We start from the raw sequence: 24869 nt of genomic DNA, 5'->3' as shown, positions 1-24869 counted from the left end.
GCTCTTTGAGAAAATTAAGCAGGAGAACAAGGCTAACGGCCACCCTAACGGTGACGCAGGGTTGTTCTTCACAAACCTGTACGTCACACCCGTCCTCAAGAACATCAGCCTGTATCTGGAGAAGGGACAGATGCTGGCCGTGGCTGGATCCACCGGCTCTGGGAAGGTACCACTACCACTCACTGTCTGGGAACACTGGGCTGGACGGACAAGGTCTGGGCCTTTGTTTATTTGAATTGGCAGGAACAATGTACATGAATCAACATTTCTGTAAATGTGCCAACTGCAGTCCCTGTAACGGCCCTGCTACGCCACAGCCGCCGGGCGTCCGGCTTTGCCATCGGCCATCAGCCATTGAGGGAATGCTTACTTTTAAATCGTCGAAAGCTGCTATGCTGCTTGAGTTGGTCGCCTCCAATGGCAGCGTCCAAGCTCAAGAATCGCAGAGGTTAAATTCTTGATGGCTGATGCACGCACGTTCATTCTATCTTGTGAATTAAAATGGTTTGGTTGCCGTGTAGCAGGTAGAACATCACAACAGAGTGTGCACTCTGATGTGATGCAGCTGAAGTGTGATTCTCATATCTCGCTATGTCATAGTGTGTTTCAATATACACTGTTACACTGTAGCGTCCCAAAAGGATCCACAGGCTCAGGAAAGCTATTGGATCACTCTCACTGTCTGGGAACAATGACAGGGGTGGATAGAGTGTGGGCTCCTCATGTCTCAATGGGTCATACTGTGTTTTAATAATATTATTGAGACACAGGAGGCACCTTAATTGGGGAGGACGGGCTCGTGGTAATGGCTGGAGCAGAATGAGTGGAATTGTATCAAATATCATAAGTATGTGGACACCTGCTCGTCGAACATGGGTATTAATATGGAGTTGTGCATGGGGGCATTGTGCATGGGGGCATTGTCATGCTGAAACAGGAAAGGGCCTTCCCCAAACTGTTGTCACAAAGTTGAAGCACACTGTAGCTTTAAGATTTCTCTTCACTGGAACTATGGGGCATAGTCCGAACCATGATAATCAGCCACAGATCATTATTCCTCCTCCACCAAGCTTTACAGTTGGCGCTATGCATTCGGGCAGGTAGCATTCTCTTGGCATCCGCCAAACCCAGATTCATCCGTTGGACTGTCAGATGGTGAAGCGGGATTCATCACTCCAGAGAACGCGTTTCCACCACTCCAGAGTCCAATGGCGGCAAGCTTTACACCATTCCAGCCGACGCTTGGCATTATGCATGGTGATCTTAGGCTTGTGTGCGGCTGTTCGACCATGGAAACCCATTTCATGAAGCTCCCAACGAACAGTTCTTGTGCTGACGTTGCTTCCAGAGGCAGTTTTGACTCGGTAGTGGGTGTTGCAACTGAGGACAGACGTTTTTTTACGCGRTARGCGCTTCAGCACTCAGAGGTCCCYTTCTGTGAGCTTGTGTGGCCTACCACTTCGCAGCTGAGCCGTTGTTGCTCCTAGACATTTCCACTTCACAGTAACAGCACTTATAGTTGACCGGGGCAGCTCAAGCAGGGCAGAAATATGATGAACTGAGTTGTTGGAAAGGTGGCATCCTATGACGGTGCCAATGTCTGGAACAGAGCAAATAGAAAGGCAACAAACGCATGGAAACCATGTTGATGTATTGGATACAATTCCACTTATTCCGCTCCGGCCATTACCAGGAGCCTCTCCTCCCCGATTAAGGTGCCACCAACCTCATGTGATTGAGATATATTACATGTTGAGACAAAGTGAAAGACTTAATATTATAAATATCTCACTTTGTGTCTATGCCTCAATTCCACCTCTACTGGTGCTATAAAGTGCAGTCAATCCGAGGTTTGGAGATTAGTGTCTGCCCCCCTTACCTACAGTTATACGCCACCCCTTCCCCGGTGAGCTGAAGTGAATAGCATATCATAGAATACATTATTATTCCTCTCTCTCCAGGGCGTAATGTTGTATATAGATTAGGGATGCACATATACAGTATCTCTCCCCTCTCTGCATATTTTTACTCCATAGTGTTCAGAGGTGTTCTGACATTTCTTCCCTTTACAACAGGATTAACACACACCACKAAGCTTATCTCCTTTATGGTGCTGGGAATTACTTCCCCAAAAATCAACATTGCACACACAATTTTACCCCATCACATTTATTGTGCTCGACGCTTCGGATATTGTGCCCCCCCCCCCCAGAGTTCCCTGCTGATGATGATCCTGGGGGAGCTGGTCCCGTCAGAGGGGACGATCAGACACAGTGGGCGGATCTCCTTCTCCCCCCAGACCTCCTGGATCATGCCCGGAACCATCCGTGACAACATCCTGTTTGGCCTGACCTACGACGAGTTCCGCTACACCTCTGTCATCAAGGCCTGTCAGCTGGAGGAGGTACGGTGGAGGGAAATATGCTGTCGCTCTGTCATATTGTGTGTCGGCTGTTAGCTTGGTTAGAATTGTTTTGGTCTCAGGTATGGTCTTTGACGTTGTCGTGTTGGATGTTTCTCTACTTCTGCTTTCCTCTGTCTTTGCTTTATTTCTGTCCACGTGAATTTTTTATATTTTTCTCCCCTCTTTTAACCTGATGTTTTTTTTTTCTTCTACTCTCTCTACCTCCTCATGTTCTCTTGCTAATCTCTCATTCCTAACCCTATTCTCTTTTCCTCCCTTGACTCATATGTTCCACCTGGCTGTCTACCCAGGAGCCTTTGTGAGGAGTTGAGATGTCATATTTCTCGCAGTTTTGCCACATCACACACACACACACACACACACACACACACACACACACACACACACACACACACCTTTCCGTCCCTGTGTGGAGCCCCAGTGTTGAGTGTTGTGCGGTACGTTTAGACTGCTGCCTCGGCAGGGTGGCCGTGTCACGGGATTACTGTCCCTGACACTCCCATTGCCATGGACACCCCACATTATGTCATTGGGACGGAATATCAGCTTGCTCAGTCACAAGCATGGATCTAGACTAGAGCATTCATTGTCAATCTGTGTTTCTGTCTCTCTCTGTGTACATGACCTGACCAGAAAACTCTGTGCAACAGAGCTACTATCCAGTAGCATTTATTGGTTTTACATGTAGACCACTGAGAAGGCGTGGAAATGATTAGTGGCACATTGGCACGGCTCATGCCCTGGGGGTATTGATGATTTGGCGCAGATCATTTGYATGGTGTGTTACCTGAGGCCTCTTGAGGCACTGTTTGAAGTCTGCGCCAGCCCGCCCCCCAATAAGTGCTAAGTAAACCGCTGCATTTGAAAAAGGCTGTTACAAAAGACGTCATGGAACAGCTCCGATGATGTGCCATTGCAACTGTAGGTGCTAGGCCTAAGTGTGCCGTTGCCTGTTTTGAAGCAAACACTACCGTATGCACCTATTTTAACCCTTTGACAGCTCACAATGAGCACCTTTGGACKTGACCTTTCAACTCGTATGTAACTGAGTCACGTTCACCTGCATCCAAACTCTCAACAACTGAGTGACTTCAGAGGAGTCATGAATATTCCATCTGTCAACGAGAATATGACAAAAGCAATATGGTATACGTGGTCTGAGACGGGGAGGATAAAGAGACATCTGTGAAAGACATCTGTGTTCCAAGACGTATCAGACTGTGTTTAGTGGGCTTGTGATCACGCTCCAGTCTATTTTTGCCTCTCCTAGGACCAGAAAATGATCATGGGTGGGCTGTTTCTTGTAAACCTCAATCATTTTGCATGTTAACWGTTAGCTAGCTTGTAATCTCAGCACCCAGAACCAAGGTTTATGGTGAGAGAATAGTTAGCTTGTAGCACTAGCCACGCTTTTTTTGTCAGTGTGAGACATACAAGGTGCCTTTTCTCCACTCGCTGTGTTTTACGACCTGTTAAACAACCTCTTAACTTAATTCCCAATGCCTTCCGTTTGGATAGCAGAAGTAGCGTTTAAAAAGGTAGGAGGTTTTATGTATGACTAAATTCATTCTTTCACATGTTGGTTTACATGTTTCAGACATTTGTGTTTGAAATCATCTAGCTATTAAAGGGCGACTGCACTTCCTGATTTGGCCTCGTTTTAGATTTGGTTCATTAAGAAAATGAATGCTAGCGGCCATGACTGAATCCAAACGTGAGTTGGTTTCGGGGTGTGGTTTGATGTGGGTGTCTTGGGTGTCTGTTCGCAGGTGGGAATAGTTAGACAAATTATTTTGCCAATTAGCTTCAGCCAGCTGATGTGCAACCGTGGCAAAGTTGGTTTGACTATCTCCGGGGCTAGTTAGGGGCCATCAATAAATTATTACACAATKTAAATGAGACAATATTTTGTTCACACCTTTTAGTTTTCTCCTTAAATGTTTTCAATATTTGTATATGAGTTTCTACAATTAATATTTTGTTTGAGGTTTTTAAGTCATTGACATTTTAACATATTGTCCCATGTACATTGTGTTATTAACCGATCATCCCTAACTAGTCCCATAATCAATCCAAATTTACCACAGGCGTTATGATCGGGTTGCTTGCAGCTGCACTCCAAATTGATGATTACTTGTGCGCTGCCTGCTGTGGGTATGTGGGCAGACTTGAAACGAACCCAACCGTCATTTACGTTGTGATGCAGTCACGACCACAAGTCTCACAAAACGATATTTTATCAAAAAATCCTATTTAACCTTTGTAGTCAATTTTGACAATAGAGTACATGTTTCTGACTCATATCGATGCCACATTGGCTGTTTTCTGAACGAGAAGTTGTTTTTTCGTGGGCATTTCTGAAGTTTTTCATATTCTTTCGATGTTTCAGTGTATCTTGTTTGGTATGTTTGATGTGGTGGAATTAGACCTTTGAAATTCCACCTTTCTGTCTTTCAGCTACTGTACTTAAAGCCGTAACTGCAGCTTTAAGTACATGTGATTTGATTGCTTTGCAGCTGTATACCAATATGAAATTGGAATTGGATTTGCAAAACTCAGTTGTATAACTGTCACACAGTACTGTAGATCATCTTTTAACCAGGCCCCAGGTTATTTTATTTCACATTTAAACACGGAAAAACTAGGGGATGTTGAACTGACTCAGTGCCCAGTTTGTTAACAACCTTCTTTCAGGAGTAAACGACATAAACGAACTGTTTGTTTATATTTTTGTAGCTGCCATTTCAGTCTGTTATGTCTACTAACACTGAACTTTTCTCTTTGTTTTCCCCGATACATTTACTAGTGCTTTGACATTCCAGCTCCCCTACCTTTCATGTTTCTGTTTTTGTGTGTGGGTGTGCATGTCTATGTCTCAAACATTTATCTAACCCTCCCCTGCTCTCCCCTCAGGATCTGGCCCTGCTGCCGGAGAAAGACAAGACGCCCCTTATGGAGGGAGGGGTGACCCTAAGTGGAGGTCAGAGGGCGAGGATAGGCCTGGCCAGGTACGTACCGGTACACACACACGCACACACACACACACACACACCACACACCACCACACCACACCACACACACACACACACACACACACACACACACACACACACACACACACACACACACACACACACACACACACACACACACACACACACACACACACACACACACACACACACACACACACACACATACACACCAACACAAAACCGCCTGTCTCTCAGCGTGTACGACCTGTGGCAACACTCATTCAACACTGAAGATATATAACCTACGGTACTTGGCAGACCACTGTGGTTGATTTTATTAAAGTCATTACTCGTGTTATGGCTTTGAAATGCTATAGCACGGAAATGTCCAGTGGAATGTGACATAGTACTCTTGAAGGAAGAATGCATCTTGTGTTGTTTTGCCCATGAGACTGCTGTTATGTGTATGCATGGATGGTGTGTATTCCGATACTTACAGTACTTTCTAAAATGGAAATGTCAATGGAATGTGACATGACTACAGGAAAAGGAGAACCGAGCGCACCCCAATTCTCATCGGCAGGGCTGTAGTGGAGCAGGTTGAGAGCTTCAAGTTCCTTGGTGTCCACATCACCAACAAGCTATCATGGTCCAAACACACCAAGACAGTCTTGAAGAGGGCACGACAAAGCCTATTCCCCCTCAGGAGACTGAAAAGATTCGGCATGGGTCCTCAGATCCTCAAAAAGTTCTACACCATCGAGAGCATCCTGACTGGTTGCATCACTGCCTGGTATGGCAACTGCTCGGCCTCCGACCGCAAGGCACTACAGAGGGTAGTTCATAACTGGGGCCAAGCTTCCTGCCATCCAGGACCTCTATACCAGGCGGTGTCAGAGGAAGGCCCTAAAAATAGTCAAAGACTCCAGCCACCCTAGTCATAGACTGTTCTCTCTGCTACCGCACGGCAAGCTGTACCGGAGCACCGAGTCTAGGTCCAAGAGGCTTCTAAACAGCTTCTACCCCCCAAGCCATAAGATTCCTGAACAGCTAAACAAATGGCTACCCAGACAATTTGCATTGCCCCCCTACAGTACATGTACATATTACCTCAATTACCTTAACCGGTGCCCCCGCATATTGATTGACTCTGTACCCCCTGTATATAGCCTCACAACTGTTATTTTACTGCTGCTCTTTAATTATTTGTTAAATTTTTTTAACTTAACACTTATTTTTCTTAAAACTGCATTGTTGGTTAAGGGCTTGTAAGTAATCATTTCACTGTAAGGTCTACACTTGTTGTATTCGGCGCATGATTTGATTTTGATACTATTGAAGGCAGAATGCATCTGGTGTTGTTTTGCACACGAGACTGCTGTTATGGGACAGTGTATGTATGCATGGATAGTGCATCCTAATGGTCATAATGCCCTATGAAAAAGATGATTACTASCGAATCAATATTGTATTTTTCATTTGGCTGTTAGTTCAGCTCCTGTAACTGTGGTGTTCTATGATCTGATTTGTTTTATTTCTGTTGCTTCTGCAGCCTCAACCTAACTTTATTACTACACATTACATCTTAATGTAAAGTACCAGTCAAAAGTTTGGACACACCTACAGTACTCATTCAAGTGTTTTTCTTTGMTTTTTTCTATGTTGTAGAATAATAGTGAATACATCAAAACTATGAAATAACACCTATGGATTCATGTAGTAACCAAAAAAGTGTGAAACAAATCAAAATATATTTTATATTTGAGATTCTTCAAGTAGCCACCCATTGCCTTGATGCCAGCTTTTCACATTCTTGGCATTCTCTCAACCAGTTTCATGGGGTAGTCACCTGGAATGCATTTCAATTAAAAGGTGTGCCTTCTTAAAAGTCAACTTGTGGAATTTCTTTCCTTTTTAATGCGTTTGAGCCAATCAGTTGTCTTGTGACAATGTAGGGATGGTATACAGAAGATAGCCCTATTTGGTAAAAGACCAAGTTCATATTATGGCAAGAACAGCTCAAATAAGCAAAGAGAAATGACAGTCCATCATTACATTAAGACATGAAGGTCAGTCAGTGCGGAAACATTTTAAGAACTTTCAAAGTTTGTTCAAGTGCAGTCACAAAACCCATCAAGCGCTATGATGAAACTGGCTCTCATAAGGACCGTCACAGGAAAGGAAGACCCAGAGTTACCTCTGCTGCAGAGGATAAGCTCATTAGAGTTACCAGCCTCAAATTGCAGCCCAAATAAATGCATCACAGAGTTCAAGTAACAGACACATTTCAACATCAACTGTTCAGAGGAGACTGCATGAATCAGGCCTTCATGGTCGAATTGCTGCAAAGAAACCACTACTAAAGGACATCAATGATAAGAAGAGACTTGCTTGGGCCAAGAAACACGAGCAATGGACATTAGACTGGTGGAAGTCTGTCCTTTGGTCTGATGAGTCCAAATTTGAGATTTTTGGTTGCAACCGCCGTGTCTTTGTGAGACGCAGAGCAGGTGAACGGATGATCTCCGCATGCGTGGTTCCGACCGTGAAGCATGGAGGAGGAGTTGTGACCAGCATGGCTACCACAGCATTCTGCAGCGATATGTCATCCCATCTAGTTTGCGCTTAGTGTTAATGTCATTTGTTTACACAACCTCCAGGCTGTGTAAGGGCTATTTGACCAAGAAGGAGAGTGATAGAGTGCTGCATCAGATGACCTGGCCTCCGCAATCACCCGACCTCAACTCAATTGAGATGTTTTGGGATGAGTTGAACCGCAGAGTGAAGGAAAAACAGCCAACAAGTGCTCAAGATTGTTGGAAAAGCATTCCAGGTGAAGCTGGTTGAGAGAATGCCAAGAGTGTTCAGAGCTGTCATCAAGGCAAAGGCTGGCTACTTTGCGGAATCTCAAATATAAAATATATTTTGGTTTGTTTAACACTTTTTTTATTTACTATATGTGTTATTTCATAGTTTTGAAATCTTCACTATTATTATATAATGTAGAAAATAGTAAAAATAAAGAAAACCCTTGAATGAGTAGGTGTGTCCAAACTTTTCACTGGTACTGTATATTCCGACGTTCCCACATATCCATTATTTATTGTTTTTATTGTATTGGGTGACCATTTGCTCCCACTTAACAAAAGACATAATTGTCAGTTTGGTTATATTGTCATAGTAAATGTATCACTTAAACTGAGTTGAATCCCACAGGGACTTAACTTCCTCATTTTTAAAAGCCTATTTAATTTATGACTTTTTTTCCATTCACGTTTCTGTGTGTGTGTGTTTCTCTGTGTGTTTGTGTGGGCTATTACAGAGCTGTGTATAAAGACGCCGACCTCTACCTACTGGATTCACCTTTTACCCACCTGGACATTGTGACTGAGAAAGAGATCTTTGAGAGGTCTGTCTGTGGCTCAACACTGAGGCTTTCATATTGGCCGGGGCCTGGAGGATGGGGGAGGGTTGGTCTGGGCTGGGTGGAATGAGCAGGGTGAATGGTTAAGGAGAGGAGAGAAGGTTAAGGTCAAGGTTGTGTCTTTCTTGTTGTGTTTGACCTCCTGACAACTTGGGTTAGTTGGTGAAATGTTATTTTGGTCGATCAAAGGGCTTTTCATGGGAATGTAACTTCCTGTCTGACATTCATGACCTTTGATCTAATTTCTGATGTTGGTGTTATCAGCATCTTCCCACCCAGAAATGAGGGCAAGCACATGATTGACAGAAACAGAAATGCCTAAAGTAAAGTATGATAAACTAAACAAAGGATACATGTGTTTTCTCCTGCCAGGTGTCTGTGTAAACTGATGTCCTCCAAGACTCGTATCGTGGTCACTAGTAAGCTGGAGCACCTGAAGAGAGCGGACAAGATCCTTCTGCTTCACAACGGTGTGTGTTACTTCTACGGCTCCTTCTCCGAGCTGCAGGCCAAGAGACCAGACTTCAGCTCCCTGCTCCTGGGCCTGGGGGCCTACGACAACATCAACGCCGAACGCCGAAGCTCCATCCTCACCGAGACCCTCCGACGCGTCTCTATCGATGAATCCGCCGTCTTCCGTGGCCCCGAACCCATCCACCAGTCCTTCCGCCAGCCCCCGCCACCGATCATCTGTACAAACAATGGCCCTCAAGCCATCACCGTTGCCGGGGGGGACGGTCTCACAGCAGCGGAAAAACGTAAACAGTCAATTATCCTTAATCCGGCCCGTAAATTCTCCTTCATCGGTACGGGGCCACAGAAAGCCCAGGCTCCTCCACCCGGGTCCACCACTATCGAGGATGCCGTGCGAGAGCTGTCAGAGAGGAAGTTCTCAGTGGTGCCCGAGGACGATCAGGTGAGGCTGCTTCTCTACTTATTTTCTTTGACTGAGGGGAGGTTTCTTGCACACAGATTAAGCTTAGTCTGTGTCTGGGAAACCGGCTCAAAGTATTCTTATTGTGCTGTTTTTCTACTGTTTGAGAGGAGAGCTTGCATTTCAAGTAAGCATTTCATTGCACTGTGTACACTACTATGCTGTGTCCTGTGCGTTTGACTGATCCATTGATTTGATTGCAGGTGCATCTGCTAATAAGCATTTGCTAAATGGCATATATTATATTATTATTTATCGTAGGTTGAAGAGTCGCTGCCGCGGGGGAACCAGTACCATCATGGCCTGCAGCACCTGAGCGGGCAGCGCCGCCAGTCTGTGCTGCAGTTCATCACCAACGCCCGGGGGGAGGGCAGGAGGGAGCAGCTCCAGACGTCCTTCAGGAAGAAGCTGTCCATCACGCCGCAGTGCGAGCTGGCCTCTGAGCTGGACATCTACGCACGACGCCTGTCCACAGACAGTGTCTATGACATCAGCGAGGATGTGGACGATCAGGACATGGAGGTAGGTTCAGTGAAGGGAGCTGGTCGGGTTCAAGGCAGGTTGGATGTTCTCCTCTGTAACCGCTGGTCTTCATGAGCACATGGAGGTTAGGGTAAGGGTTAAGTTTAGGGTTAGGGTTAGGGTCAAGGAATAGCCCAGGGTACGTCACAGAAAGTGCACCAGTGTGTGAACCACCTTTTTCAAAACAAAGTTTGAATAGAGACATTTGAAGATAAAACACAAAGACCAGCCAGGTTTGAGTATTTCATTCGATACGCATCTTTTGTCTGTTTGCAGCAATGCTTTGCAGACAGGCGTGAGAACGTGTTCGAGACGACGTCGTGGAACACCTACATGCGTTACATCTTCACCAACAGGAACCTCGTCTACGTCCTCATCTTCATCTTCCTCGTCTTCGCTGTAGAGGTAAAGAAACGGTATTAAATGATAGCATGAGATAATCCCTGTCTTGGAGATACTATACTAAACAATAAAAGTACTGTATTAGAGGATATCAGAATCAGAATCACATTTTATGCATGATACGGATGTATAAACAATTTACAATGGATGATGTACAATGGAGCGGAACTATATACTATATATATATTATATATATATATATATATATATATATACTGTATATATATTATATTATGCTACGCCATTGTTGAATACTCGTTTCTGATTTGCTTGAAGGGCATTCTAGATCAGGCATTATTTCCCTTTATGATTGATTGGCTGACAGTCATGGTATATCAGACCGTACACCACTGGTATGACAAAACATGTATTTTTACTGCTCTAATTATGTTGGTAACCAGTTTATAATAGCAATAACGCACCTCGAGGGTTTGTGATATATGGCCAATATTTTACGTACCTTTCTTAAGTATTTTACAGATAGAAAGATGAAAAAGTATTTGTCCACAATCTGCTATGTATAAGTTCGGTCATGGAATGTCCAAACAAAATTAAACCAAAATATTTAGGCTGACTTCATCCAGTGTCTGGAAAAAGTGGATATGCGTGAAATGCAGATAGGTGCATATTTAATGAGAAATCACATAATTTGCTAATTTTAATAAAATATTTCTGAAAAATTGTAGTGCAAAAAAGTATTATATCTGTGTCTACATTCAACTGGTAAAAAGTGTAATATGATTAAGGGGAAGAAAATTGCCCTATTAGAGTGTTGTGCCTGGCCTTAAACAAAACAATACTGTATGAGAGGAAATATTCTACATTAACCCATAACAATACTGTATGAAGGGAAGATTCTATATTAACCCATAACAATACTGTATTAGAGGGAAGATTCTATATTAACCCATAACAATNAAGGGAAGATTCTATATTAACCCATAACAATACTGTATTAGAGGGAAGATTCTATATTAACCCATAGCAATACTGTATGAAGGGAAGATTCTATGTTTTTAAAACTTTGTTTCTATTGAACATGCCATACAAATAAAGGCATTTCAATTAATTATATGAAGAGTGCCTTGGTCCTCCTTTCTTTTTGATGACCAATTTACCCCTTTTACCAAAGAGCACCTTCTATCTACCAAAATGTACTATTGTCTACCTTAGTAGCGCTTCCCTTCCTCCTCTTTCTACTACAGGGTCTGTGTTGGATCATAATTGCCTAATTATATTGCCTATTGACAATATAATTACAACGCAAGGTGCCACCCTCAGTCTAACTGTGTATATCGTGTGTTGTAGGTTGCTGGCTCTGTCCTGGGGATATTTCTTATCACAGAGTAAGTTGTTATCTGTTTTTACGTGTAATATTCATCACAAGGCTCTAGGATGATCAGCCTACAATCAATTGTGAACAAGTAGTATCCACCACAAGACACCAAGATCAGCCTGATAACATATAAACAGCCCAACAAATAGTGCAGTACTCAAACAAAAGACCACCATTCAGACACCATTGTAACCATTGTGCTTTCTTCTCTCCCTCCCAGTAAGATCTGGACAGAGGAGGCCAACCCGTCGGCGCCGAACTACGTAGACCAGCAACACGCCAACGCCTCGTCACCCGCCGCCCAAAAGCCAGTCATCGTCACGCCGACCAGCGCCTATTACATCATCTACATCTACGTGGCGACGTCGGAGAGCGTTCTGGCGCTGGGGTTCTTCAGAGGCCTGCCATTGGTCCACACTTTACTGACCGTGTCCAAGAGGCTGCATGAACAGATGCTGACCGCTGTGCTCAGGGCCCCCATGGCCGTACTCAACACTATGAAGACCGGTGAGCGCCGCTGCTGAAACCCCTGGCTTAACCAAGGATTATGTATCAGCTAGAGATACATAGTGTACATGCATCTACCGGTATCTGAACACTTTAATATCAGTCAGTTGTCTATGCAATCTCACAGCCTATACATCAATCAGTCAGTCTGTCAGCCATTCAGTTAGTCAGTACGAATACCAGCGGCGGTCAATTCTCCATGCGTGTGTTTTTCTGCCCTGTACTTTAGGTCGGATCATGAACAGGTTCACTAAAGACATGGCCACCATCGACGACATGCTTCCCCTTGCACTGTTTGACCTCATCCAGGTAGGTGACTGGCTGCTCTGCCCGTCTCAGTCTCTATCTATCTCTCTCTCTCTCTGTGACTTTTTCATATTCTCTCCCTCTAGTTAACTCTGATCGTGCTGGGTGCCATATTTACTGTGTCCATCATGAGGCCGTACATCTTCATTGCCGCGATCCCATTGGCCGTCATATTCGTGGTTCTGAGGAAGTACTTTCTGCATACGGGACAGCAGCTCAAACAACTGGAGGCTGAGGGTGAGACTGGGAGGATGGGGCTGTTGACAGATTAACCTGGGGCTGGGGATGGAGAACTCTCAAATACTGGAGGTGTGCGTGATTCGTCTTGATTGGCGAGAAAGACGGGCAGTGTTTACACTTTTGGAACTATTCCAGAAGTTACATTGTACTGTGCAAGTAAGGTTTATACATTCCCCCTCACCACAACAATTCCCAACATTCTGATAACATTCCATACATTCCCCCCTAACTTACATAGTGAGAAAGAAGGGGGCTTGGTACATTCCGACATTACTCCTCCTGATCCTGTCATTCCGAGTGTGTCGCCGATGGCAACAACAAGGCCTTCCCACAGCCATGGAGAGCACGAAGGGGTCGGTGTGAAAATCTGATCAGGGATTTCCTCTGGCTCCATCCTGGCATCGCTCTCTCACTGTCCCTCACTGAACACACACGGACTCACTGTCCCCAAAAGGACAAAACTCTCTCCCTCTTTCCCACTACACAACTAGACAAAACACACAGTTAACGACAACTTTTCGATGACGTAGACGCCGATTAAGGCCCCCCGCACCTTTCTGATTCAGAGGGGTTGGATTAAATGCGGAAAACACATTTCAGTTGAATGCATTCAGCTGTGCAAGTGACTAGATATCCCCCTTTCCCTTTCCTTTCCCAAAACACGCACGACTGAACAAAACACCCACATTCTCTGTAACTGTTCCTTCCTGGACAAAACGCACAAACACACACAGACTCTCTCCCTGTCCTGTATGGACAAAACACACACAGACTCTCTCCCTGTCCTGTATGGACAAAACACACACAGACTCTCTCCCTCCTGTATGGACAAACACACACAGACTCTCTCCCTGTCCTGTATGGACAAAACACACACAGACTCTCTCCCTGTCCTGTATGGACAAACACACACAGACTCTCCCCTGTCCTGTATGGACAAAACACACACAGACTCTCCCCTGTCCTGTATGGACAAAACACACACAGACTCTCTCCCTGTCCTGTATGGACAAAACACACACAGACTCTCTCCCTGTCCTGTATGGACAAAACACACACAGACTCTCCCCCTGTCCTGTATGGACAAACAACACACAGACTCTCTCCCTGTCCCCTATGGACCAAACACACAGACTCTTCCCCTGTCTGTATGGACAAAACACAACAGACTCTCTCCCTGTCCTGTATGGACAAAACACACACAGACTCTCTCCCTGTTCCTGTATGGACAAAACACACACAGACTCTCTCCCTGTCCCTATTGGACAAAACACACACAGACTCTCTCCCTGTCCCTGTATGGACAAAACACACACAGACTCTCTCCCTGTCCTGTATGGACAAAACACACACAGACTCTCTCCCTGTCCTTATGGACAAAACACACACAGACTCTCCCCCTGTCCTGTATGGACAAAACACACCACAGACTCTCTCCCTGTCCTGTATGGACAAAAACACACACAGACTCTCCCCCTGTCCTGTATGGACAAAAAAACACACAACAGATCTCTCCCTGTCCTGTATGGACAAAACACACACAGACTCTCTCCCTGTCCCCTATGGACAAAACACACACAGACTCTCTCCCTGTCCTGTATGGACAAAACACACGCAGACTCTCTCCCTGTCCTGTATGGACAAAACACACACAGACTCTCCCCCTGTCCTGTATGGACAAAACACACACAGACTCTCTCCCACACGCAGATTCTCATGTATGTCTGTCATGTTCTACATTTGTCCTTTGTTAGCGGAAAGAGGCCCTTAAAGATCCATATACATCGACGTAGATTCATATAACACCCCTAAGAAAGAGGGTTTCACTCACCTGTTTGTGATCAAAGCCACTGGAGAGCAGCGAGGCTGTCAGCTTCATTCCTTCCTTCCATTTAATCCATTTCCTGCCTGTCTGTCCATGTCAGACTGTTACAAGAGATACAGGTGTAGGATCTTAATTTGTATTGTCGTAGCAAATTATCCAGCAGCAACAGAATGTTTACGTTTAGTCCAAAATGTTGCCTGATTGGTGGTTAGGCTATTAGCTGGTCGAAATGAGGCTACATGAAAAGTGGACTCCTGTTAATATAACCGTGTTAATGTGGGTTTTCAGTGGATTTATGTGAATCGCGAAACTGATCTGTATTTCCTACTGTCTGTGCAGGAGAAACGTCAAGGTTAATCTCATAACAAGAGCCTTGGTTTTATGCAATGTGGCATGAGAAAATACTGTGTGCTCTTTAACTGTTGTGACACTGTCTCGTATCAATCAAATCAATCACATTTATTTATAAAGCCCTTTTTACATCAGCAGATGTCACAAAGTGCTTATACAGAAACACAGCCTAAAACTCCAAACAGCAAGCAATGCACAATGGCTAGGAAGAACTCCCTAGAAAGGCAGAAACCTTGAGAGGAACCAGGCTCTGAGGGGTGGCCAGTCCTCTTCTGGCTGTGCCGGATGGAGATTATAAGAGAACATGGCCATTAACTTCTAGTTGCACACAATCCCGGATCCGGGAGCACCCCCATCAGTAAAAAAGCTGACTAGCATAGCCTAGCATAGCGTCACAAGTAAATACTAGCATCTAAATATCATTAAATCACAAGTCCAAGACACCAGATGAAAGATACACATCTTGTGAATCCAGCCATCATTTCTGATTTTTWAAATGTTTTACAGGGAAGACACAATATGTAAATCTATTAGCTAACCACGATAGCAAAAGACACAACTTTTTTTTCTCCACCATTTTTTTCCTGCATAGGTAGCTATCACAATTTCGACCAAATAAAGATATAAATAGCCACTAACCAAGAAACAACTTCATCAGATGACAGTCTGATAACATATTTATTGTATAGCATATGTTTTGTTAGAAACATTTGCATATTTCAAGTATAAATCACAGTTCTACATTGCAGCTGCAATCTGAAATAGTGCAGAAGCAGCCAGAATAATTACAGAGACCAACGTCAAATACCTAAATACTCATCATAAAACATTTCTGAAAAATACACAGCGTACAGCAAATGAAAGACCAACATCTTGTGAATCCAGCCAATATTTCAGATTTTTTAAGTGTTTTACAGCGAAAACACAATATAGCATTATATTAGCTTACCACAATAGCCAGAAACACAAGCCGTTTACCAGCAGCAAAGGTTAGCGATCCTAACAAACCAGCAAAAGATATATAATTTTTGACTAACCTTCATATACTTCATCAGATGACAGTCCTGTAACATCATATTACACAATGCATATAGGATATTGTTCGGAAAGATGTGCATATTTAACGGCACAAATCTGTGTTATACAATGTGAATTGTAGCCAACTTGAAGCAATCTGTCCGGCGCCACTCTTGGAAGGGCACCTAATCTAATCGATAAACTAATCGGTAAACTTGACTAAAAAAATACAGGTTGGACAGAAATTGAAAGATACATTAGTTCTTAATGCAACCGCTGTGTTAGGATTTTTAAAATTAACGTTACTCGACATACAGCGTGCGTTACAGCGAGACCATGCCGAAATTAATGGCGGACTAATAATTTTACATTTTTCCACAGAAATACGAATTAACATCATAAATAGCTCTTACTTTTTGATGAGCTTCCATCAGAATCTTGGGCAAGTGGTCCTTTGTCCAGAACAATCGTCTTTTGGTTGAAAGATGTCCTCTACTCCTGTAGAATTAGCTGCTAACGCCAGCGATGTACCGGAGAGGTGCCCAACTCGCGATAACGCCTGACAAAGAAACTCCAGAAAATCGCAATAAACTGATATAAACTATATATAAAAACGAAAAGGTTGGTCCTTCCGTTCCAAGAGGCTTTATACTCCCCCAGATGGTGCTATCCACTCCATTCAAAGTCTCACCGCTTACTGACATCTAGGGGAAGGCGTATGCAGTGCATGTAGCCCCATAGCTTACAAGGGAATTTATAAACCGACCCTGGAACAGAGACCTCGATTTCAGAAATCTCACTTCTTGACAGGAAGTGTGCTGCAGAATGAGTTCTGTTTCACTCAGAGAAAAAATTCAAACGGTTTTAGAAACTAGAGAGTGTTTTCTATCCAATAGTAATAATAATGTGCATATTGTACGAGCAAGAATTGAGTACGAGGCAGTTTAATTTGGGAACGAATTTTTTACAAAGTGCAAATAGCACCCCCTATTGACAAAAGGCTATATTGTTCCTCAAGATGCTCAAACGTTCATAGATGACCAGCAGGGTCAACTAATAATCACAGTGGTTGTAGAGGGTGCAACAGGTCAGTACAACAGGAGTAAATGTCAGTTGGCTTTTCATAGCCAAGCATTCGGTGGTCGGGACAGCAGGTGCGGTAGAGAGGGAGCGAGAGAGAGAGAGAGAGAGCGAGAGAGAGGGCGAGTTGAAAACAGCATGTCCGCGACGAGGTAGCACGTCTGGTGAACAGGTCAAGTTTCCATAGCCGCAGGTAGAACAGTTGAAACTGGAGCAGCAGCAAGTCAAGGTGGACTGGGGACAGCCAGGAGTCATCAGGCCAGGTAATCCTGAGGGTTCATGGTCCAAGGGCTCAGGTCATCCTGGAGGGAAGGGAGAGAGGGAGAGAGAATTAGAGGGAGCATACTTAAGTTCACACAGGACCCCCGGCACATAGACTTGAAGCATGGTACACTTTTGACTCTTGGTGACTCCTTACATAAACATGCCCCCTCTGAAACAGCAAACTCTGATGTTTTCTAGCTTATGTGGCGTACTGTAAGTCAGGGTTGGGGCCAGGAAGTGAATTGAAATTCCGTCAACAAGTCCACATCAACCATGCGTTTTGGTGAAGAAGTACATAGATATTATGTCGGACCTCCTGTGACTGATTGACTAATGCTTCTGTGTTTCTCTTCTCTCCCCCCTTCCTGCCTCTCTCCATTCGTTATCTCTCTACTTGCCTCCTCTCTTTATCTCTCTCCCCCTTTGATACATTGTTTTTCTTCTTCTACACACTCTTTTTATCTCTCTCTTTCTCATTCTGTCTTTCTCCCTCCTCCCAGCCCGTAGCCCTATATTCTCCCACCTCATCATCTCTCTGAAGGGTCTGTGGACTATACGTGCGTTTGGTCGTCAGTCCTACTTTGAGACGTTGTTCCACAAGGCCCTGAACACCCACACGGCCACCTGGTTCCACTACCTCGCAACGCTGCGATGGTTCCTCTTCCGCTGTGAGATCATCTTCGTCTTCTTCTTCTCCGCCGCAGTCTTCATCGCCGTGGGAACCAACCGTGAGTGACACACACAGACAGACAGACAGACGCACACACACACGCACACACACACACCATTTTGACAGCTTACAAATAAGTTTGGGACATAGTTAGGAGATGCAGGTTGCATTGCATGTACACATATTTACTTTAGACCTGCATAAATGCCAGTACGTTTGCATGCACCTGTAGTGTTGTGACAGAGAATGTCTCAATGGAAACCCAGTGTTAATGTTGGGAGTGAATTTAGAGGTAATTTGACAGCGTTCACTTTCATTGACATCTGTGCGTTTGTGTGTGTATAACGTCAGGACCCAAATGAAGTGTGCTATTACCAGTGTGTGAGTGCATGCGTGACACTTTGTTTGTGATACTGCTGACTGCCCATTGATAATGTGTGTGACTGCTGACTTCCAATTGATAATGTGTGTGACTGCTGACTGCCCATTGATAATGTGTGTGACTGCTGACTGCCCATTGATAATGTGTGTGACTGCTGACTGCCCATTGATAATGTGTGTGATTGCTGACTGCCCATTCATAATGTGTGACTGCTGACTTCCAATTGATAATGTGTGTGACTGCTGACTGCCAATTGATAATGTGTGACTGCTGACTGCCAAATGGTAATGTGTGTGACTGCTGACTGCCCATTGATAATGTGTGTGTATTCCACAGAGGACAAGCCTGGGGAGATTGGCATCATCGTAGCCTTAGCCATGCTCATCCTTGGGACGTTCCAATGGGCTGTCATTACCAGCATCACTGTGGACGGACTGGTATGTACACACACACACACACACACACAGTTTTGATCAATCATCACTAGCATCACGGCAAATAGACTTGTATTTGCATTCACATACCACATTACCAGTGATCAGTCATCAGTAACACAAGCACACACTCAATGAAATATGAATCTCCTTGGCTTTGCTTGTGCGGGATACTCTACTTGTTTATTTTTCGGTAAGAAGATATTCAGTTCTCCAGTGTGTGTGTGAGTGCATATCAAATCAAATCAAATGTATTTATATAGCCCTTCTTACATCAGCTGATATCTCAAAGTGCTGTACAGAAACCCAGCCTAAAACCCCAGACAGCAAGCAATGCAGGTGTAGAAGCACGGTATGTGTACAGTGGGGCAAAAAAGTATTTAGTCAGCCACCCACTGTGCAAGTTCTCCCACTTAAAAAGATGAGAGAGGCCTGTAATTTTCATCATAGGTACACTTCAACTATGACAGACAAAATGAGAAAAATCACATTGTAGGATTTTTAATGAATTTATTTGCAAATTATGGTGGAAAATAAGTATTTGGTCAATAACAGCAGTTTATCTCAATACTTTGTTATATACCCTTTGTTGGCAATGACAGAGGGCAAACGTTTTCTGTAAGTCTTCACAAGTTTTCACACAACTGTTGCTGCTTTTTTGCCCATTCCTCCATGCAGCAATCTCCTCTAGAGCAGTGATGTTTTGGGGCTGTTGCTGGGCAACACGGACTTTCAACTCCCTCCAAAGATTTTCTATGGGTCTGAGATCTGAGACTGGCTAGGCCACTCCAGGACCTTGAAATGTCTTGACGAAAGCCACTCCTTCGTTGCCCGGGCGGTGTGTTTGGATCATTGTCATGCTGAAAGACCCAGCCACGTTTCATCTTCAATGCCCTTGCTGATGGAAGGAGGTTTTCACTCAAAATCTCACGATAACATGGCCCCATTCATTCTTTTCCTTTACACGGATCAGTCGCCTGGTCCCTTTGCAGCAAAAACAGCCCCAAAGCATGATGTTTCCACCCCCATGCTTCACAGTAGGTATGGGTTCTTGATGCAACTCACGCCTTCTTTGTCCTCCAAACACGACGAGTTGAGTTTTTACCAAAAAGTTATATTTTGTTTCATCTACCATATGACATTCTCCCAATCTTCTTCTGGATCATCCAAATGCTCTCTAGCAAACTTCAGACGGGCCTGACATGTATTGGCTTAAGCAGGGGGACACGTCTGGCACTGCAGGATTTGAGTCCCTGGCGGCGTAGTGTGTTACTGATGGTAGGCTTTGTTACTTTGGTCCCAGCTCTCTGCAGGTTCATTCACTTAGGTCCCCCCGTTGTGGTTCTGGGATTTTTGCTCACCGTTTCTTGTTGATCATTTTGACCCCACGGGGTGAGATCTTGCGTGGAGCCCCAGATCGAGGGAGATTATCAGTGGTCTTGTTATGTCTCTCCATTTCCTAATAATTGCTCCCACAGTTGATTTCTTCAACCCAAGCTGCTTACCTATTGCAGATTCAGTCTTCCCAGCCTGGGGAGGTCTACAATTTTGTTTCGTGTGTCCTTTGACAGCTATTTGGTCTTGGCCATAGTGGAGTTTGGAGTGTGACTGTTTGAGGTTGTGGACAGGTGTCTTTTATACTGATAACAAGTTCAACAGGTGCCATTAATACAGGTAACGAGTGGAGACAAGGAGCCTCTTAAAGAAGAAGTTACAGGTCTGTGAGAGCCAGAAATCTTGCTTGTTTGTAGGTGACCAAATACTTATTTCCACCATAATTTGCAAATAAATTCATTAAAAATCTTACAATGTGATTTTCTGGATTTTTCCCCCTCATTTTGTCTGTCATAGTTGAAGTGTACCTATGATGAAAATTACAGGATTCTCTCATCTTTTTAAGGGGGAGACCTTGCACAATTGGTGGCTGACTAAATACTTTTTTGCCCCACTGTATGTATTGTTGTTGTTGAAATGAGCTGTGTTCAGGCTCAGTGATTCTTCTAATCACAGTGCAGGACATGTAGTTCTCCTAGTGCTCACAGAGCGAGAGGAAACATTCACTGTTATTGCCAGACTGACTGACACTACTGTGTGGGAATAGAACTCATTAACCAGGGAGGGGGGCTCACTACTCAAATATACCGTCACACACTGCAGGGTAGTAGGTAACACACATATACTTATTTACAGATTGTTTGTTATTCTCTCATGACATGTGCACAACACGTACACACAACTCCCTCCTATCTCTCGTATCTCTTTATCCCCTATTCCCCCAGATGCGATCGGTAGACCGGGTCTTCAAGTTCATCGACCTGCCTCAAGAGGAGCCCAGACCCAGCGGTGGAAGTGGTAAAGGAACAGACCTGGTGATCGACAACCCCCACGCCCAAGACTGCTGGCCCAACCAGGGCCACATGGACGTCCAAGGACTGACCGTCAAATACACAGAGGCTGGACGCTCCGTCCTGCAGGACCTCTCCTTCACTGTGGAAGGAGGACAGAGTGTAGGTCACTCTCTGTGCGTGCGTGCGTGCGTGCGTGCGTGCGTGCGTGCGTGCGTGCGTGCGTGCGTGCGTGCGTGCGTGCGGCTGATGAGGGGCTGATGGTCCTGCTCTCAGGCGGGCATTCGGCATATGAATCTCTCTCGGGCTGTTAGGAGGCTAGAGAGACTCAGACTCCCTGTGGTATGTCTTGAGAGGTAATTAGGATAGATACAGCCCCTAGTAACGAGGCCTGAGGGAGACTATCTTAGTGTCAGCACTTTATCCTACCGCCCTAGCCATTAGCTAAAGCTTCCCGTTAATGGCCTAACTGTCACTGACGCTCTGGCCTGTGGGAGAGTGGTTCTACACAGTGTTTTGGAAGCTACTCTGAAAATATAGTTTACCAAGTTACCAATTACTTCTCACTGAAAGAAGTTAAGCTACGCTAAATCTACCCTTAAGAAAAATATAGTTGACTTAACAACAGTTACTTTGAAAAAGTAGTTCACTACATCAAAACTACTTCCTGGAAAATTGTCATATCTAAATCTGAAACGTCATATGATAACAATCCGAAGAACAGATCTGGAGTCAGATGTAAACAGAACGTGTCATCTATCCTTTTAAGTGAGAATTAGGCAGGTCTGATGCTGAAAAATAAAGGAAATTCTGGCCTATTTCACCAATATCGTCTCTTATTTTTGTATTTCCAGTATTTAGCTCTGCAAAACAAAAAGCAATTAACTACTGAAAACACTACCTAGATTTGAGTTTAGTTGAACTACCACCAAGCTACTGCAAGTTCAATTACTGGTTGAACTACATGTAGTTCACTTCTCCCCATTACTAATTCTACAGTGGTCTCCCGTTCCACATAGTGTTGGTTTATCATGGTAAAAAGGCTGGCTCAAGATCTGTATTCTACATTTTGATCTACATTTTAGGGACATAATCTGAATACTGTGTTGCTTTGTGTCGGTAATGTAGGAGGATATTTTAACCGGGTGGATGTTCATTGCTTTGTGTGTAGGTGGGTGTGTTGGGGAGGACGGGTTCAGGAAAGAGCACCTTGCTCTCTGCCCTCCTGCGGCTGGCCTCTACAGACGGAGAGATCTCCATCGATGGGGTCTCCTGGAACTCTGTCACCCTACAGACCTGGAGGAAAGCCTTCGGCGTGGTGCCACAGGTAAATACCACCCCACAACTAGACTTAGTGCTCAGATGTTCAATGGTATTTGGCTATGGTGAATGTATGCCCTAATCTGATTTTCTTGACAGAAAATCTTCATCCTGACTGGTACATTCCGTATGAACCTGGATCCACACGCTCGCTACAGTGACGAGGAACTGTGGCGGGTGGCTGAGGAGGTGAGACACGACATTCACATCGGTCACACTGGTCTCCGGTCTAACCCTAACCCTAGCTTCATGTACACATCCCTGTTCCACCCTAACCCTAGCCTCAACCCTAACCCTAGCTTTATATCCACATCCCGGTTCAACCCTAACTCTAGCCTCAACCACAACAGGTCCCCTCTATCACTGTCCTCCCTCTCTCTTCACCTTTCTCCTGTCTGTCTGTCCGTCCTTCTGTCTGTACACTGCAGAGTCCCGCTGACCCCTTTCCTACCATACTGTAGTAACCTCGTTCTGACATGCTATGCTGATGGTAAGGTGCTGCTGTGTTCGTGTGTGTCAGCAGGGCAGTGACGGTGCCACCATAGCCACACCATACTGGTAGTTGCATAGTAAGCACAGCCAGACGGGAAACAGGAGTCACATGCAAGTCTGCTTCGCTTGACCCTGTGACCATATCTCATGTGAAGTTGCTCTCCTAACGCACGCACTGTATTTGCGTTGGCTTACAATGACGGTGGTAGAACTAACCTGAAATCCACATCAGACTCCATGTCGCCTGTTTTGCCCTGCTAACGGAGGTCCGTTGTAGTCCATTGAGTCAGTGCATTTCATTTGATTGGTTGATTGTTTATTTGGTTTGATTGATTGGTTGATTGAGATCCTCCGTGTTTCCGGTTCTATGTGTCGTCCAGGTGGGTCTGAAGTCCGTGATAGAGCAGTTCCCAGACAAGCTGGACTTCCAGCTGGAGGACGGGGGTTACGTCCTGAGTAACGGACACAAGCAGCTCATGTGTCTGGCCCGCTCCATCCTCAGCAAGGCCCGCATACTGCTACTGGACGAACCCAGCTCATTCCTCGACCCCATGTAAGAGGAGAGAGTGAGCGAGAGAAAGCAAGAGAGTGCGTGTTGGATTTGGGGTTGGACATGGAGGATAAGTGTATGTACCAGTGGTGGCTAGTGGCACTTTAAATGAGTAATGGCTGGAACGGATTGAATAGAATGGTCTCCACCACGTCAAACACCTGGTTTCCATGTGTTTGATACTATTCCATTCACTCCATTCCATTAATTATTACGAGCCGTCTCCCTCTCACCAGCCTCCTCTGGTGTGTGTATGAGGCTGCATTTACACAGGCAGCCCAATTCAGATCTTTTGCCAACTATTTGCATATCTGATACCTATCTGATCTTTTCGCTAATGTGTAATCAGAAACGAAAAAACCCCACATGGAATCAGATTTTTTGGGGGCTGTGTTTACACAGGCAGCCCAATTGTGATCTTTTCCATGAATTGCTTTTGACCAATCAGGTCAGCTCTTTTGCCAATAGTTGGGCAAAAGATTAGAATTGGGCTGCCTGTGTAAACACAGTCTTTGACTTCCGATTCATACCGCCTCCATACAGTATGTGGATCTGAATCCTGATACAAACCTGATCTTCCATATGCGACCTCTGTCTGGACGCTCAAACAGATTTGTTTGCTCTGAAGTGTTTTTTTGTTGTTGCCCATGACCAGTCATTACAATGACAACCACCCCTCTGAGGCTGCATCCGTGTGAATGTGCAAATCTGATATGGATCACATGTAAAACAGTGTGGACGTTCAGAAAAAAAGATTGGATATAGAAAGAAAATCAGATTGGGTTCTTATGGTGGCTGTGTAAACACAGCCTAAGTGTCTCGCTGCATATGGTGACAATTCCAGGACTTACTGTAAGTCTTTGACTGTGTGTGTTTGCACAGAATGGGTGTAACCACACGTAAAGACACAGGTCTTTAAGCTAAATGGTGCCTGTCATGAGTGAATTAGTGGTGGTTGATGACACTGGTCTACTTCAGAGTAATCTTAGCAGTAAGTGCACATTGGGGAAGTTAGAGTGGAAGGAGTTTGTACGTAAAGGGAGAATGAGAGACGGCGTGTGTTGTGTG

At 44.6% G+C, this 24869-nt stretch overlaps 1 protein-coding gene across 1 annotated transcript in view; it reads left to right on the top strand.

The window, feature by feature from the left end:
* The window catches only part of cftr (CF transmembrane conductance regulator), a 43615-nt gene that overhangs the window by 16666 nt on the left and 2080 nt on the right, over nt 1-24869 (top strand). The window contains 17 exon segments of the mRNA XM_070435309.1: nt 1-166; nt 2213-2404; nt 5339-5433; nt 8723-8809; nt 9197-9740; nt 10020-10280; nt 10557-10685; nt 11991-12028; nt 12239-12525; nt 12755-12834; nt 12918-13068; nt 18109-18336; nt 18997-19097; nt 21374-21601; nt 22611-22766; nt 22859-22948; nt 23632-23804. Coding sequence (XP_070291410.1) covers nt 1-166; nt 2213-2404; nt 5339-5433; nt 8723-8809; nt 9197-9740; nt 10020-10280; nt 10557-10685; nt 11991-12028; nt 12239-12525; nt 12755-12834; nt 12918-13068; nt 18109-18336; nt 18997-19097; nt 21374-21601; nt 22611-22766; nt 22859-22948; nt 23632-23804 — 3006 coding nt within the window.

This window comes from Salvelinus sp. IW2-2015, linkage group LG26 (assembly GCF_002910315.2).
Source record: "Salvelinus sp. IW2-2015 linkage group LG26, ASM291031v2, whole genome shotgun sequence".
NCBI lineage: Eukaryota > Metazoa > Chordata > Actinopteri > Salmoniformes > Salmonidae > Salvelinus > Salvelinus sp. IW2-2015.
This window is presented reverse-complemented; position numbering and strand designations above follow the sequence as displayed.